Here is an 18989-nt window from a genome sequence, read left to right as displayed (position 1 = left end):
TGTGCAGGTGCACTGAGGCTAATGTTGGACTCTGAATGTTCCATTATGGGTTTCAGTCTTTGTTGGTAAAATATCTGGATTTGTTGAGGTCCAAATATAAAAATGTCTCCTGGGTCTTCAATGAGCAACTTGAAAACATGCAGGTATTCATTTAGATTAAAAGCAAACAAATGATCTATCTGGAAAAATCGTTTTGTTTGAACTTACCTCGGGTTTTTATTGTTGAGACTTAATGCAATTTCATTCACAGCATGTGGGTGAGACATGACCATGTTGAAGCCATACTGGGAGATGAAAAACAAACCAGAGAGAGAAGGACAGAGATAAATAAGCTAATTAACAGAGGACAGAAGCCGCTGAATAAACAAGAGGTGCATTCTTCTGCATATCAAATGAAACATGGAGAGCTAGCAGTGGAGCAAATTGAATTTGGCTTCAGTTAGATAAGTGTGCTTCAGTCCAGAGGGACATGCAGTCTGTGAGGACGGGGAGTGCAGGGGGCTGACCTGGTAGTTCATGATGGCACGCAGGCACATGATGCAGACGTGGACGTCGTCTTTCTTGCAGACCAGTCTGGAGTTTTTCAGAGTTCTCCGGCTCGGAAGTGTGTTGCAGCTAAAAACAAATGATAGAAAAGACTAAACAATTCAGTGATAATAGGAAAGTCTTTTACTGAAACAAGTGTCGGGTCTATGAGCTTTTGGACACAAACAAGAGTGATCGAGGCTCGGATTGATAATAAAACAGATGCCATTTGCGATCGAGCCTCCATTCCACACCACCTCCTTCACATAGGGAGGCTGTTAAACTGCCACGCCACCTTATATACCTTATAATCTACAACCTCGCCAGGGGCCACGGGATTCCCGCTTTGTTTTAATTGTATGTCCTTCACAAAAGATATCACTTACAGCTATTACAATAGAAGCCAGTCATTTGCATGCAGCACAGAGATTGTGCAGCTTTATGTGTAGAAAAACAAGGCCTATTCTCCTGGTGCAGCTCTCGCAATACCAAGAGAAACGCTGGAGCAGCAGTATTACTGAATAATATGCATAGCAAGTCGGAGCAAAATGGTTTATTTTCAGACTTTCGTCACGAGGTTCAATTACCGGCCTGAGTTCTGAGGAGAAATGTGTCTTCAGGCTACTGATAGACACACCGATTTGCATCAGCTCCTATACTTAAAGGCGTGACTCCTCTGTGAGTCAAAACCTGGCATTTGTGTGAGTGTGTGTGTGTGTGTGTGTGTGTGTGTGTGTGTGTGTCTGTGTCTGTGTGTGTGTCTGAAAAAGGCTACAGTTTTCATGGAAATGTCAGCAGTTTTAAGACAAAGATAGCACTATATTTAATTAGGCAGGCTCACATCGAAATAAGATGGAAAACAGTAAATCCTGCTTTTGAAATTGTTTTTTGTATCTTTGTAATTATGGGCATTCTACATCAGCAGGATGTGGTACCGGCCGGGTGCAAAACAAGTTCGCTGACATAATTGCAGTCAATTCAGGTGACATGCTGCTACTGCTGCTAATAGCAGCATGAATCTTAAAAGAGTTCATCCAGGTTTACTCAACCAGTTAATTAACATACAACTTAAGGCGTGGCACCGTAGGGAGGAAATGAGTCAAACTATTTCTTAATCTCAAACCAAGGTTATGATAAGGGATTACATAATACAATCAAAATGTAATACAGTGACCTGCTTTGACTTGTTTGAAGTTACTCAACTTATATAACACAACACACCGAATCAAATATGACTGGGAGGAAACTGTAGGAAGAAGAGAGGTGAGTCGTCCTAGTTACAAAACATGAAAACTAAAGAATCCTGGCCATTTTCTCAAAACGGCACGACCACAAACAACAGAGCATGTTCTAAAAAAACACCACGGAACAACATCAAACACTACAACTATAACTACAGTAGAACTATATACAGGTCTAACGCAGCTACGAATTTCTAGAAAACCCCATACCGTTTAATTTGAGAGCACTTTGGACAGCTCAGCGTGCTTGGTGTCCTTCAAGATGGCAGTTTGAAGAAGACACATACAAATCGGATTTTGACACCAGGTTGTTTGCAGTTATTGAGTTTTACATTATCCTAATTTAAAGATAAACACAAAAAGGGGCAAATATTCTGTATAATGGACATTTAAGAATTTATAGAGCAAATGCTTCATAATTAGTGTGACATCTGTTATCAACCAGGACAACAGATAATGTATCCAAAATACAGAAGATGTTTGGAGGCTACCTAAGCAGAGCAACAGCCCCTCGCTTTTACAGGGCTTTTGTCGAAACTAGGCTAGTTTCTGCACAAACTGGCATTTAGGGAGCCACACAAGCAGCACACAGGCACATAGACAAGAACAATGAGTGCAGAAAAAACATTTGCTCCAAGGCAAGGAGAATTCAGTCTCCAGCGCGGGAGGGGAGGCTAGCAGTACAAATAATTCACATCCCCGACACAGACAGCGGGACAAATAAACTGGGCAGTGCTAGCAGGGCGGTATAAAATACAATGAGGCAGGGGGATTGTGTGTGTGTGCGTGTGTGTGTGTGTGTGTCGTGGGAGGGAGCAGGGATGCAGGGTTTAAGCTCACAGTGAGCCAGCAAAGTGAGAGACCCAAGACCTGCCTGCTAGCGAAGACTGGCAGACAGAGGAGCAGATGACTATGGAGGAACACCGGGACAGAACAGAGGACACAGTCAGAAGACACTCTGACCTGTTTGACACACTCCACATGCTGATGATACAAGGGTACATCTGGAGGAGGCAGATGTGTACCGAACGTCAGTTATGGGCCAACGTTGATATTATAGGCGTCGTACCAATGAAATAACCGTCAATGAGCTACAGATGAAATGAATAAGGATGAAAGAAGCCCTGACTGTCTGATGATAGTTGGATATTACAAAATTAAAGAGGTGTTTTAACCAGTTTTAACAGGCTTTATGAACAGGACACACCTTTTATATCTCTGACTGTCTATGATTTATGGCAAACATGGATTAGAAGAGAGAGAAAAAAGCATGCTAGTATACTGCGTTAACTTATTTTACATGTGTTATTTTATGTACTTTTGAGACAATAGGCGACAGTAAACAACTGACTTTGATTATCATGCAAGTATAACATTAAAGAGACATGTGTCTCCCTAAATCAATAGTGCTCTTTGTGTTTTAAAAAAAAAAAAAAAAAAAAAAAAGGAGTTCAAACTAGAACAGATTAGAAGTCACAGAAGTCAGGGCAAGTGGTGTACCGAAACATCAATAGAACGACAGGGCGGATTAGAGAAATAATGCACAACTGAATAGGATTTGTGCATCAGAGCATATAAAGCATGGGTTTATGGATCAAATCCACTGTGCTTAGGATTTGGTTTGGTGTTAATAAAAACGAAACAGATTTGGTCCACATATAAGATTGTTCCTTCTGCCGCATTGTCTGTCACATGAAACACTGTTGTCAATCATGTGTCATAACCACGTGCAGAACCAGCCCGACTTCAATCCTAAAAATCCACACATTGACAAGGTTTAGCCTCCTGCTGCAGAAATGTGTCTTAAGCCATTTAAGGCCTTACAGACCTCATGACTGCATAAAAGGGGCATCATATGAAAAGTGTGACTTCTCAAAATAGTCACACTTTAACCACATTGCCCCGGCTGAACACTAGGTAACTAGGGGGAAGAAAAGAACCCTGAAAGGCAAAGTTAGCTGTAAACGCTTACAAATCACACAAACACACATGGGTAATAGTGAATCTTCCTAACCATCAATGCGTGTGTGTGTTATACCGTATTGTGGAATGTCGGCCAGCACGTGTGAGGCTGTTCCCAGTAATGGAAGACGGCAGGCTGCCTCCTCCATGCAGGTCTTCTATAGAGCGGCTCCAGGGCTTAGACTTATCCATAGGGGCCTCTGGGTTGTTCTCCACACAGTCTCCATCAAACCTGTTGCATCATGAAAACAAGACATAACATAAGAAACTTGCCATTAAACCCTATCGTAGATTTCTGAAGGCAGTATGATTATTTGTGAACAATAAAAATAAAAAACAAAACAATGCAAATACAATTATCGGAGGTTTTCAACACATAACATCCCTAGTTAGTTACTTAACGCGCTAAATCGTGAGGAAAATAGTGTCCAAGTTAAATAATAGTGTGCTGGCAGAGGTGAAAATATGTTAAACTTCAGTTCTACCGCTAACATTCAGGTTTGGACATGATAAGTAGGCAAAATGTCTCATGTTATATGGTACTTGGCAGAAACCTTGGAAAGAGCTGGTAGTTATGGCATAACTGTTATGATCCATTTCAGTTTTTAGACTGGTCGGTTTCATGACTTTTAATTGCTGCCGAGCTGGTACTGAGGGTAAACACACTTTAACGGCTAACCCTTCATAATGTGGACAGACCATAATAACTTATGGGGAAGTGCGGAGGGTGAATACAACTTTTGACTGCGTGGCTCTTTGGCCCAGAACAAGGACCTTGTGACTGACTAATAATCACACCATCAACCTTTGAATAGAAGCCTATGGTTGGTATAATACACAGTGCCAATGTGTCAGCAATGGGCCACGAGTGACTACAGCAGCGGCGGTGGTGGAGATGCATCAGCGGCTGTGCAGAATAGCAGCATTATGCTGGTTGTCAGTTCTGCATATAGAGTATAGTGGTACAGAGAGAAAGCACTGGGAGTGACTTACGTGACGGCATACTGTGCAAAAGAAAGATACTCCACCAGCACGTCCAGACCTTTGTTCTCCTCATTTAAGAATTCTCTCACCCACCTGAAAAGAGAGACGGACAAAAGTTGATCAGCACTCAAACTCTTATCAAAATCATTTAAACCGTTTCTAGAAAGAGCACATGTTCAAATATGCTTGATCAGCAGTTAGAACCACAACCAGCTTTTATAATATTGTGTTTCAGAGTTGAAAAACCCCAAACTCCTTTGGGACAATCACAGCTAAAAAACTCATCTCTGAGTCTGGAAACAACAACTAAACATGTTTTGATAGACCAAGTTGAAGAATTTCGATATTCTTTTGTCTCTTATCTGGAAAGATTTTCATAATTAATGGGTAGCACTAAACCTCAACGTCTTTCCTTTCTTCAAGCCAATTTGTTTTTAATACATTTTTAATTAACTACGCCTGCACATTTTGACAAAAAACGATCAAGGTTTAACATAACACTGTAATCGACATGCCTCAGAATCACAACAATAAAAAAATGCAATAAACCGTACAAAAATTGCATTTGTTCCTAGATCTGGAAAATCTCTTGCTGTTACAACGACACTAAGATGTTAGAGTGTATAATTCTATGCAGGCTTCGACCATACCTGACCTTGGTACACAGATGTTTTCAGATCATTCCCCCTATCTCCCTTGATTTCTACCTCCCCTTGCCAAGACGAATTGTAATGACCCGTTTGACAGACTTCAAAGCTTCCTGGCTCAAAGCAGCAAACATATCCATGCATGTGTTAGCAAGAGCACAAGCATCCACACACATATACTGAATCTGCCTGTTTTCTCTGTTTGTTTCCCTACCAAACAGTTTCTAACTTTGGTGAAGACAAGCACCCAGAATGACCCAAAGCCCATTCTCACCTTCCTTACAGGCCCTGAAGTGGGCCAGCCATTCAGCACTCGGCATGCTTTCATGCCCGCCTATTCACAGGGAAAGCTCCCGCTACCGCTGGCATGTGCTGCTCTCCCTCCATATTTAGAAGCAGCGTGAGCCGAGTCACAGAAAACCTTTTTGTATATTTTTTAAATCGCTTCCCATAAAAAGGTGCCTTTCACTGGTGATTAGAGAAATTTGCAGTGGCATAAACATAATGACACGCGAGCAGGCTTTTGAGTGGTAACCTGATGAAGATGTACGGTTAAACTGCTTTAAAAATCCACTAGCTGCTTCTTTATTAGCTCCCCTGTGGTTTGACTGCATGGGAGCCAGTGAGACAAACGAGAGCGTCCGGTAAAGAGGTGCCTGGTGGGGCCCGTCATGTTTTTAAAAAAACGGCTTGTCGGGCCACATGGTAATCATTACCGCAGGACACTAACTAACAATCCTCCCATTCACCACATGCTGATGACCACCGAGCAACATGTGAGGAGCAGGCAGGAGGGGAGCTGGGGTTATCTTCTGCGGCGCTCATACCAGGGACAATCTACCCATTATACACAGCCGACATGACAGATACATTTCTCTGTTTCACCTCTGAAAAGAAGAAGCAACTATTCACTGTTCGAGTGGGTGACATCTTGCTCCCCCCCCCCGTACTATCTCAATCTCTCTCCCTGTCCCTCTGCCATTATGGTAATGCTTTGTCTAGTCTAGATTAGGTAGATTATTCATGTAATCTAGTTTACCAACATACGGTCTCGAAAAGGAATTAACCCATGGAAACAATGCCTCGACCGGTTTGCCAGATGGACATCGTCTCTGGCTGTGGTCGCGGTTTATTGTGGTTTGAACAGCAGAATCTGCTGGGTGTGTGTGTGTAAACAGTGTGTAGGAGTGTGAGAGATGGTGTTGTCAGGAACATGGGATGATTTGTGTGCGAGTCGGTGAAGCAGACAAAGTGAGGTCCAGTAATATGTGTGTGGGAGGGAGAAGAGAGAAACAGAGGGATTAAGAGATGTTGTCTAGATTACGTGTATGTGTATTAGAGGTCTGGTGATGGTTGTGTAAGCAGCGTGTCTGTGTCTTTGTTCTCACAACGGTCTGCGGCCAGTGGACGCTCGTCATGGCTGCTTCTTCCTATTCTAGTCAGGGTCTCCGTGTCCATTTTGACCGCCCACCTTCAACACCCTTCCCAGCTACTAGACCGCATCCTCATTCCTACCAAAGACTCCTAAGCCTCATTTATGCACAGTGTTGTGCTTAAACCATGGATACGCTAGCTATTCACACAGAATGGAGGCGTCGGTGGGTAGAGCAGGTTGTCCTTTAATCACAAGGTTGGCGGTTTGATCCCCAGCTCTTCCTTTCCTCATATCCAAGTGTCCCTGAGAGAGACACTGTTACAGCAGCCCGCTGTGCCTAAATACGTAGGGATTGGTTTTATGTATGCGTGTATGTGATGATTAAAATTGTTTAAGTTTAGATTCAGAATTGAAAATATGTAGTTAAAAGAGCATTGCACAACATATTCAAAACTCACAAATGGACAGAGTGGACTGCCATTCTTTGTTTGACCATAACATGAAATAATAATAGCATCTTTATTTGTTTAAAAGCTGCCTTGATAAATGAGGCGCCTGGATCCTCCAGATCCCAGAATGCATTAGGCCTCACTAGTGTTGTTGACTAATCCATCACAGTCTTTAACTATCAGGGTCTGTAATCACAGAGACAGGCCCCGACATCTATAGCCACACAAAGCACTGAGACGTTGTGTGACGCTCATTGAGATATTGATCTCTCCTTGACGGTGACTGTACAGCACTCGATCAATACCAACTGCAGCAGGCTGAGGCTTGTTATCCTGGAATTACACATGAATACCTCGGGGATTTTATCTGTTGTGAAATCATGATCTCTTCAGTAACATCTACAGTAAGGCCTCTTTAGGTCGGCAGACTGAAACGTTAATGTCAAGATGGGCAGCAAGAAAAATGTATTTTCCTTCCATAGGCCGTTCACATGTCAACCGCCTTAAACAATTAATCGATTCATCTTTCCTCCATCGCCACATGGCTTTTCTGTGTAATATTAGGCCGGAGCACTGAGGAGAGTGGGGGGGGATGGTGGTGGTGGTGGTTAGTGTCAACGTCTGCGTCTCCGGGTGTCTGGAATGTCAGACTTTTCCCCCTGAATGTAATATAACAAGGTGAGTGACTCACCCGATGTGATTGGTCCGCAACGAAATTTCCAGTTCTCTCAGGACTTGAGTGGACTCCTGAACTCTCCGTCTGAATTTCTGTAGAAGGAAAGAAGGGAGGGAGGGGGGGGTTAATATTTCATCGTACCAGTAGAACTGTAAATCATCAAGTGGAAGCCCAGCGTTGTTTTGGCTGGAGAAAACCTTTTCTGACTGAAAGGTCAGACAACACAGACACAACCACAGTGACATTCAAAATGTGAAAGCAGGCCAGCCGTGCACTGATTACAGAATAAAGAGTCGGGATTGGGTTTGTTCTCGTACGATTTTTAAGTGGGCCGTTTACTTGCCAGTAACCGTTCAACAGGCTAACAGAGAAGGAGAGCTGACTCATTGGAAACTGTGAATATGGAGTAGTTCCTGTTATCTTGTTTGCTCACAGTGGTTCTTTATATAGCAGTAATCCCTCCTGGTAGCACTGTGATAAAATCAAGTAACCTAATTGGTCACCTCTCAAGCCCTACCAGCAGCCACACACAGCCACACACACACACACACACACACACACACACTCTCTGTCCTGTTACTGTGGCTACCGTTGTAAGAGAGCGAAACATGTGTGAGCGACATGCATGAAGGTATGGACTGCCAGTAAATGAAACAGAACATGAGCGGGTTCCTCTTTGATTGCAGCTTCTGATAGGAGGTGATCCGCGAGACCGAACGAACAAAAGGCCCTTCAGGCTGTTACACAACCGCAGCAACAAGACGAGCGGAGTGAACGATCAGCGGGGATCAAACAGGAGAGAGAAATCCCTGATGAGAGGGATTGAAACCGTTGTATCAGAGAGGAGGGTTCATAGAAAATGTTCTGTCATATATTTTAAATAGGAAAATATAACAATAAAGAGAAGACTTATTTAAGATAAAAAATATTTCAGGAAAACATTATTGAGCCCAAGGCCAAACAAAATATAAAAATTCCCTAATTAGAACTTCTCAAATGTGAAGATTTGCTAAGTTTCTCTGTGTTATATCAATGTAAATAGAATATGTTTGAGTTTTAATCAGACTAAACAGACATTTGAAGATGTCCCCCGGGATTCATGAAAACTGGGATGTACATTTTTATTTTTTACCGTTGTCTGATATTTAATAGATCAGGCAATTAATCGATCAATCTGGAAAATAATTGTCTGGACTAGCTCTAATCATGGGTTCCCTGTCAAAATGTCTACCTCAAGATTAAAAGAGGTTTTTCTGCACATTTTTCTAGCTACAGTCAAAAGTAGAGGATCCACCCAGAGCTGGAGGGCCTGGTCACTTTCCATGATGCGTTTGTATGAGGGAGGAAACAGAGCTCAGTCCCGTGTTAGCCTATTATTAACATCCACAGAGAAGTGTTCCCATAGCGAGGGTCGCTCTCTCTAGTCTGCGGTGTCTTTGGGCTTGGGCGGTGTGTGTTTGGCACATGAGGAGATGAGAAACAGAGTGTTTTTATTAGGGTGGAGCCCTTTGTGTGTTTGTGTGGAGAGCAGAGCATATTTAGGGGTACTGCGCAGGCTCCCAGAGGCACCCCCCTCCCCACACCGCCCCCGCCCTCTCCTCCTACTTCTTCTTCTCCCACCAAACGCCCTACACTCCACACTTTTAAGTACTACCAGCTGCAACACGGAGAGAGCAGGACGGAAGAGAGGAGCCGACAGTGGGGGAAGAGGGTGAGGACGGCATGAAGGGAATGAAGAAGAAGAAGAAGAAGAGGAGGAGACAGGGAGGGAGCAGCGAAAGGGGAAAGTGAGAGAAGAGAGACAGTGTGGACAGGAGGGAGGGAAAAAAAGAGGTTTTTTTGGGGAGTGTGAGCTCAGGAAGGGTCATCCTGGAAACAAATCAATGGCTGATACATTGTCGGGGACTAGTTGGACTGCAGCTCTTCCTCCTTGGCTGCCTATTGGCTGGGAGCTGCCCAGAGGAATGCACCGGAGCCTGCCTATGGAAAGCAGAGGCAATGACCTCCAGCTCTCTCACAGCGGCACAAAGTGGCAATTGTTTTGAGCTTGAAGAAAAGGGGGATGGAGCAGGAATGTAGAAAGAAGCCCATAACTCTTTCTTTTCCTCCGCACTTCTTTTTTGTCTCTCTCTCGTTCTCTGTCCATCTCTTTCTCCCCCTCCAACCCCTCACCATCATTTATCAGTCTTCCTCCTTCCCTCCCTCTCATTTGCCCATCTCACTTTACTCTCTCGTGAAATTCCCGTTTCCTTGTCTGCTTCGAATCTTTGATCAATGCCAGGAATAGGCAGAGGCAGCAATTCCCACCATGATGATTTTTTTCAAAACACCGAGTATTTCTGAAAACGAGACGAAGGATAAACAAAAAGAGGTTTTGGGCATGTCTCTCAAAAGTTGCTCCATCTAGAGTGGTTTAAGATAGACCCAACAACCAGTTAGTCATGCAGCCACAGATGAGTTAAATAAAGAAATGTGATTAACATCAGCTCTTAGAGACAAACAAACATTGGTAAATGCTGTCTAGTCCATCTAAAGTCTTTCAGCCGTGAACACCAGAGAGCTTTAAACGTGGTCACCATCTACTTCATATATCCAGTGCACCCGTCCTAAATCTCTTACCGAGACAGGAACTCTGCAAAAGTGTCCCGTCTCACATACTGACGGCCACCGACTGTCTCCCATGGGGCAGCTTGACGTGCCTTGCTCAAAAGGACTTCAGCAGTAGGTGTAGAAGCAGGGAAGACATTCAAATCAGCCGTCAACACGCCTGCGTCATAACCTTGAGACTATCGCTGCCCCAGCACAAACTGTTTTAACCACGCTTTATACTTTACAGGGTTTTGTCTGCTTCAACCTGCATCAGGCTGCTCTTACTTCCTGCTTTTATCAGCTTAAATCATTTCAAACCGTATGTTATTTGGCAATATAAAGTATATGGTCACTCAGTTGAACTCTCAATGTTTGGACTGGTTTGGTCAAGTTTGCATTTGTACTCAAACTCATCTAGCAAACACATGGTGTCCAGGTGTTTTAGCTGACTCAATATGTGGATACCTTTCCTTAATTAGAAGAGAAAAAGAAGAAGAATTACTTTATTAATGATCAGGGGAAATGCAATTTGTTTTACTATTGTAATAAAGCAAATCTTTCCACATACTCCTGGCAAAACACCCCAACTGAGGTGACATCATTTGGGAATCACTGTCCTGCACATCAATAAAGCAGCTGTGAACCATATCACACGCAGGATATGCTGGCCGACACGTTTTTGCAAGTCAACAACTCTGCGTTTGCATGTGTGCTGAGATTAGCAGTAGTTTGTGTGTCACTCTGTTCACGCTGCTTTAGCTGGCATATTGTGATGTAAAATCTTAACTCCAGTCAGTCCCAATGGAATTATTCAGCGATTTGTTGTTATTCTGGCACATTGTATTGGTTGATTTGTTTATCACAGAGAGCGGTCTCCCAGCACTGCCCCCACAGCTCTCTCAGGCCAAAAAGACTTCACTTTGGCAGAGCCTGAAGGCTGGCTGATGCTTCATGGAGCCCCTCCTCTTACTCTTTGCTGCTCCCGTCCAAGCAGCCAGGGAAACCGATGACATAAGAACATATTTATCATGTAGCTAAGACGCTTCTGATATCTCCTGGCTGCAAGGCAATGTCAGTGCAGGAATTAGCAAACATAGAACCCTCTCTCTGTTGGCCTCTCTGTCAACGCGATCATTCTCTCCTCTGTCTTCAAGTAACTCTTATTGTGTGTTTCTCACGTCGCTCTTCCTCACGATGAGTTCAGAGCATGCTGTCAGCCACAGAACAGACCCACAAGGGATCGGTAAGGATTTCAGTTTCCTATTTAATGACACATCAACTGGGCAGAGGTTTAACAAACCTGGGCATTCCAGATAAACAACTGTCTCCTTTCTCACTAAGTCACCCTGTTGACTGTCAAGTTCCCAAGCTGTCTGCCCCAGAAGCCATGAGTGCAATCTTTTCTCAGCTGTAAGGATATCCTGGACAAGTGATAGTAGAGTTTCAGACGGGGAAGGAAAAGCTGCGGCAGTGGAACAGGATGGCGCGTCAGCAAGGGCACTCACCTTTCTTGTGACTGCGGGGTCTAGATAACTCCTCAGCTTTTGGAGGTACGCGTGAGGCGGGTTTTTCACTTGGAATCGCTCCTGTCAAAAGAAAAGGAAAACAGGACGAGAGAAAGAAGACAATGACAGAGTGAGTTAAACATTTGCAAACCTTTGGAGTAACAAGGACAGAAGTTACACTTACTGTAAAATCATGAATTTAGCTTTAATTTCAGGCAGTTATGCAGCTTTTTTAATGATGTTTTGTTCATTCAATGTGGCCACACATAAGGTAATAACAGAAATCACATCCTTACAAGTCTTACATATCACCAGTATAAACTGTTGTAAAGTCATCAGAATGAAACTGAACAGGCTTTGAGTAAACTACAGTCATCATGAGTCATCCTTCAAGAGCCATAGATTATGTTCTACTTTAGGAAGCGGAAAGGATAGAACAACAATGATCCCTGTCTTCTAGAGAGGACATGACACACCTTTGTATGACGAAGATCTGACTGGAGATCAGCATTACTTTGCTTCTCAGGAAACCATTCAATGATAATTGAGTTCAATTTTAGAATAGCTCTTGTGTGGACGGTTCTACTGTCCTGCGACTGCAAATGTAATGTTTGTTAGAGGAGGAGTTTGGCACAACATGAACTGTCATCATATTTCCAAGTGTAACATCAATAGTTCTGTTTAGTTGCCTAAACGTGCGTGGCTGTGTGCGTACATGTCATGTGTTCACAGCCAGGAACAGGTTTTAGGTCAAATCCCCTCTCGCTTGTGCTGCAAATATAAATACAAGAGATTAGTGCTGGATTTGGATCGGTGAGTTGAGCGGGAAACAGTATTTGGATCAGACTAAGCGCCACACCGCAGCAGCATGAATGGTTCTGTTAAGTTATTTACCACACGACACCAGAGAGTGAGAGGCTGGAGAGCATGCTATTGCGGAAATGTATTCTTTATATAATGTGGGCAAAGACACTTCCCGACTTAGGCAACATACTGCTACATATCAGCCATTTTTGATTTTCAATGCATACCAGAGTATGCAAGGATCTCAGATGCACATCTAAAGGAAAGTACAGCAGGAAGTCACGCATTCATTATTCCGCTGAAGGAAAGCTGTTAACCGTGTGGTTTTCTAAATCAATGCATATTTTCTACATTTTGTCGTTCAAATAACACAATAAGCTAATGGCCATGGACTTGTTGAGGAGAGGGGTGAAGGAGTTTTTCAGTTGACAAAGGGTATGTATATTTGGAAGGTGTTCCCTCTCCATACGATATGCAAGTGATGCCAACTAACAGAAATCCAACACAAGAGCACCACAAAAATACAGCTGAAAAATAAAAACTCCTCTCTGTGTACAGATACTGAGATCAGATCACATCTCTAAACTACACTGCATTTTCAGAAACATCACATTTATCACTGCCAGAGTGTCCGTCTCAGAAAAACAGGAAAGACAACAGCGGCGTCAGGAAACTGACAGCTCGACCCTATTTGAACGTTTCTCTGCTGAAGAATTATCTGAGAGTCTGCTAAATAAACGAGTTGGCAAGTGCTGTACATATCCTGTAGCCTGCAAAGATATGTGAGGAACGGAGGGCAGTAAATACATGAAGCATGAGACTAAATGATAGAGAACGCACGTCTGTATTTTAGAAGCACATATCAACAGGTTCCAACATGCTATATGGCCGTAAAAGAGTTTGTCTGGGGGAGCTGGTCGGGATTATATTTGAGAGGTGAGTTACCCCCCCACTGCACCCGAGCACAGACTCAATAGGAGGAAATCAGCTAACGAGCAGTTGTTTACCATTCACTGTGTATATACATGTATAGGATGCTTTGAAGAACTATGAACTTCTAAAAACGTTTTGTTGGTTGGAAACAAAGTCTCAGATTTTGACATTTTGAATTCTTAACCTTTTGCTCACATCAACAGCATCCTCCATATTTAAAAAAAAATCCCCATAATTGCCAGTAAAATAATATATTTCAACCTCTGGCTGAGTTTGCGGGGCTCGTTTTAAAAAAGTGATGCATCTGTCATCTCTGCCTCCCTCCATCACTGTTGCTATGGTTACATAAAAAGATAGACTGCAGCTATGACACAGAAAGCGCTTTACTCCCCGAGCTGTGTGTGCCGTCATGAGTAAAGGCGTGTTGGGAAAACAACAGAGGAATAAAGACATTGGAGGACTAGTTTGGCAGTATTCTTGAGTTTTTTTTAACGTTAAAAAACATGGATCGTCTTACCCCATAATGCCAACTTCTCTCTGGCACTTTATCGACCAGCTAATTATGTATCATGCTTAAGAAACGTCACACCTACAGTAGATACAGGTCATTTTAAACATGGACACACTTCATTTGCATTTTGTTCTCTTTCAGTAAGCGTGAGAGGATCAAGAAACCAAGATGCCCGTCACCAAAATCACAGGGAAATGTTTTTGGAAACTGCTTCACTGACAATGAAAGGGAAACCAATTATTTCCCCTTCAGGTCTGACAGAGGAACACAGAGTCCACTTCAAACTGAAAGAGGATCTCTGACTGCTGGTCATCAGCCTGCACCGTTCCCTTCAGGGTCAGTGGCTGTCAATACAGTTTGAGTGGGTGGTGGTCTTGATCTCGTCTCGGTTTTTTCTTCTCTGCTCAGAGAGGCAGAAAAACTCTCTGGCGTGGAGGTTGCAGGCTGAGTGGAGCCCTCAGACCACAGCTCACTGCACAACGTGCACCCTCTGTTATTTCCTACACGCAGAGCCGACGGCAATAACCGACCGAGTGCTTTAACGTGGCGAACGGATATTTGCGCCCTGCTGCTTCGCTTTACTCTCTTGACCGGGGAAGCCTGGGCAGTGTGTAAAGGATAAAGGCAGGGCAATGGAGCAGGGGTGCTGGGGTCACGACACACAGTGGATTACATATTCAGTAGACAGGTGAGATAGTAGATACAAGGATCGCTTTGTTAAACTGTATCAAAGGCTCTTTAAAGCCATACAACTGTGAACCTAAACTTTATTAATTCCTAAGTCTGGTAATTGTGCAGCCATGGTGCATTGACTGCATGGCACCCCATCATACAGACGAGAGATTGATGCCCACCTGATCGCAGATGAGTTCCCACTTCTTTTCGTTGTCGTACTGCCGCAACAGTCGCGCTTTGTCAGGAGGAAGATTCATCGAGTTCTGAAAGGGAGAAAAAAAGGTCAGAGTTAATTGGATGTGGATAATGAAACGGCTTCAGTCACACGAGTCCGGTAAAAACCGGCATCCCAGATTAACTAAAAACAATGAAGCTCATACACAGGAGGGAATCGTATGCAGGAGGATTGTCTGTCATTATTAGTGCGATGTATCTGGTGTAGAGAGAGCAGATCTCTCACAGTTTTCATTTACACTCACAATATCAGAGAATCTACCGCATTCAAGACATCAAATTGAGCACCAGACAATGGCACTGAGCGCATAAACTGATGCAGGTCTGCATTTGGGTTCCTCTAGTTGGACATTATCTTCTCACTCAACACTGATATGTGTAGATGAGAAAAAGAGTTACATTAGCCAAAGTGAGGGAAAGGTTACGTGGTCATCTAAATGAACAGTTTCTTTCTCTCTGGAGCAAGAACGTACAAAGCAAATCTCGTGCCAATCTGGCCGTTTTCAAGTTACAGTTCCTCATCTGTGGCTTGTCAAGAAACAACTTCTTACTTCGATCGCTCTCTTTTATTTTCCGACAGTCGAGGATTCAAATTCCTCCAGGTTGAAACACCTTACATAACTATTTTCCCTTTCATACAACCCAGTTACCACACGTATGGTCGCCACAAAAGCCACTAATGAGACGATCCCAAAATATCTGCAGAGGAAATCTTACAACACAGCTGGGAAAACGAGGTGTCTCCTTACTGAGAGTTAGGTTGTGACACAGACGCAGAGAGGAGAAACATCGAAGCTCTGCTGTCTGAGTCAAGGCTTTGAATTTGACAACCAGGCGACTGAGTTCGACCCCGGCACACAAAACTGCATCACATGTATCCAGCAGTCACTCAACACCCGTCAGATGCGCAGAAATCCCAAGAATTAATGGGTTAGAAGGAAAGAATGTCCAAAAGCTTGTCGGCGTTGTACTTTCTACTTGTTTCTTTTTCCTGATTATAATAACTACTATATTCCTCTTTCATGATGTAAGAGTGATTTCCTGAGAAGTGTGTTGTTCAGGACAAATCTAATCTGACCCATGTGTGTGAAAATAAGCCCCAATCATCCAAAAAAACTCCTTTCTTTATCCTGTATGATCCACCCCGGCCTCGTGTGAATTAAAAGAAGCTTGAAACAATTAACCGGCTCTTAAATCGTACCACCTACAGCATGGAGAGCACAGGACAAACAAATATGTCAGCAAAAAAAATGGAAATAAAATGTGTGTCGCAGCTGGAGATTGGTTAGCCAACAAACACTTCAGAGAAAAACCAATCCAGAGAGAGAAAATATACATTCAAAACGGGAAAAAGCTACAAGGCTACAAACACCAAGTATTTTATCTGAGTCCTTCATCTGCAGGTTTGAGTTATAAAAGACGTAGTTTAGTGTGAATGTTTCCACTGCTGAAGTGTAGAAAAAAGTGGAAACGCAACCCATCGTGCACCGCTCGGCTTGAGGTTCTTTTCCTCTCCACATTCGCTAGGCTGGATCATTTATCAGTGTGCATTCAGTGCTCAGACTACACTTTTCTGCCAAGCTCGCAGGGGGAGCGAGAGGAAGATGGATGAGGAACATCCTGGGATCCAGCCTATTTCCATGATCAAGTAATACCAGGACAGATTCTGACACTGACCAAGTGGCCTGATCCACAACTTGCTTCATTTTATTATATTGTATATTACCATATGGCTTTGCTATTGATCTATGCAATCATTCATCATTTTAAGAGAGTGCATTTGTAAAAGCAAATCACTGCAGAGGGAGCTGCTTAGTGTGTACTAGCAGGGATAGGCATAGTACACATCTCCTAAAAGGAAGACTAATGTTAAGACAAACAAAACTAGATTCATACAAATGAGTTAACTGATAACAAGTGAAGCCTCAGGATTACAAGTTAGCTTAAAAGTCTACAAACTTGGTTAACTGTCATTATTTTCATGATATCATGTGCTGTCCCTTTCTGTTTGCTCTTCTAAATAGACGCTGATGAAGCTCAACTGATTCCCTCCACAGGTTTGCCAATAAATCTCCTAAATTAATTGAAATCCAAATATAAGAGTACAATTTGCTTTAAATGTTTATTGATGTCTTTAGATGCATCAAAATCAAATCAAAGCACAGCAGTTTGGTTTTATTTGGTACAAATAAAAGGGTGTAGCCCGTCCAGTCTCCTCTACGAGAGCGAGCAGGGAATTACATCAGTATTCAGCAGATGCTGCCAGCCGGCTGATTGCTGCTGTGCTGACTGCAGGGAACTGGGAGTCGGAGAAGCTCTGTTGACTCAGTCTGGAGGCTAACCAGAGGACTAGAGTTAGTACCCACTTTCCTTCCCTAAACACAATCTGATACCAGAGTACAACGTGACATTTAATGACAGAAAGCCACCAACAGTCTCACTACATTACACAGAAAAGTTAAAACAGTGGGCTGCGAGCTCAAATTAAAGGAGGGTAAAATCATTAAGTTATTTCTAGACGTCTGTGTTGTTATGTTTGGATATTGGAGAACTGTTGGCCTGGAGACAAATGCTTTGAGGTAATGATGTAGGTGCTTGGATTTAGGTGCTGTGCTTCTTGCAGACTGGTGGTTTGCTGAGACGCTGTGGGTGCACTGAGCTGCGGGCTTCCTGCTTGGTGAGGCTCCAACTAAAGCAAAGAACCACTTCTACCAGCCGTCATTTCATCCCAACGCTAATGAGCTGTGACAGGCACTCAGCTCGCCGGGCTCAAGTTACCCTACGTCTACAACCACAGTAGTTCTGCGCGCGCGCGTGTGTGTGTGTGTGTGTGTATGTGTGTGTATGTATGTGTGTGTGCTCATCTGTGGCATTAATGGGGTGATGTTGAGGAGGGTGTGGCAGCTTTTCACCAACACCTGATGGCTGACCACACTGACAAATCCACACGCACCAAAATGTCACGCATTAGGAGGATTTTGACCCATTCCACAGGCACCAACGAATTGTGGAAAATCCAAAATGATCACATGGTTTGCCCACAGTAACTGAGGACGCACTGATCCAACATGCAGTATCAGTATTGTTCTGAAACAAGCCATAAACACTAAATCTGATAGCAGAATAAATAGTTACAGTCTGATATAAAACTTGACTTTCCTGAGCTGGCTGAGCAACCCTCTTTCTGTGAAAAGTGGGGTTTCAACACGTGCACATCTCCAGCCTCTCTGCCAATCGGACATTTTATCTCCAGAACAGCTGTCCCACATCTGTAACTGCTAGTGAGTGAATTTCGTTGGATAACAATTGAAAAAGGCAACAACTGGGAGTTTGAGCTCAAACATGTATCCTGTATTGGACTCTGAACCACTCTAGGCTACAGTTTTGGGGCTCACACATGGTGGACTCCCCCGTTGCATGGCAAACAGAAAACACTCGGACATGTCAGATTGCAACACAAAGCAAAATTATTATTTATAGATAGCAATCTTAAGCAAAGTGCATTTAATTTCTTATTAATTCATAACGTTGTATATTAAAAAGAAAAAATAGCATCTGATTAGTGGATTATCGGCAGATAATTTTGGTTGCAGCATTATATCAGAAATATTTTTAAAATGTGCTTCCTTCTCACCAGTTTAACTCAGTAATTCTAGCCTTTTTAGTTTTAGTGTGCAAAAATCTTGCTGAGTAATGGAAAGCCACACAAGTTAATTACAAAGACACCCGGCCAAAGAAAGTGCTGCATAATTTAAAAGGCATGGATAATAAACTGGAATGAAAGCCATATAAGTTATTGCTGCAGACTTTGTAGGAGGCATGAGTATGCCTGTGTGTGTGTGTGTGTGTGTGTGTGTGTGTGTGTGTGTGTGTGTGTGT

General features: G+C 43.1%; 1 protein-coding gene across 5 annotated transcripts in view; it reads right to left on the bottom strand.

Moving 5' to 3' along the window:
- Positions 1-18989, bottom strand: part of fmnl2a (formin-like 2a) — a 44859-nt gene that overhangs the window by 13683 nt on the left and 12187 nt on the right. For all 5 annotated transcript variants that reach the window (XM_031858251.1, XM_031858255.1, XM_031858252.1 and 2 more), the window contains exons 2-8: positions 15056-15139; positions 11954-12034; positions 7875-7951; positions 4722-4805; positions 3805-3960; positions 507-615; positions 208-284 (exon numbers count right to left, since the gene is read on the bottom strand). In XM_031858251.1, coding sequence (XP_031714111.1) covers positions 208-284; positions 507-615; positions 3805-3960; positions 4722-4805; positions 7875-7951; positions 11954-12034; positions 15056-15139 — 668 coding nt within the window. The remainder of the gene's footprint in view (positions 1-207; positions 285-506; positions 616-3804; positions 3961-4721; positions 4806-7874; positions 7952-11953; positions 12035-15055; positions 15140-18989) is intronic.

This window comes from Anarrhichthys ocellatus, unplaced genomic scaffold (assembly GCF_004355925.1).
Source record: "Anarrhichthys ocellatus isolate YVR2014 unplaced genomic scaffold, GSC_Weel_1.0 scaffold20, whole genome shotgun sequence".
In the NCBI taxonomy this organism is placed as follows: Eukaryota; Metazoa; Chordata; class Actinopteri; order Perciformes; family Anarhichadidae; genus Anarrhichthys; species Anarrhichthys ocellatus.
The sequence above is the reverse complement of the archived record's forward strand: the minus strand, read 5'-3'. Positions and strand labels throughout refer to the sequence as shown.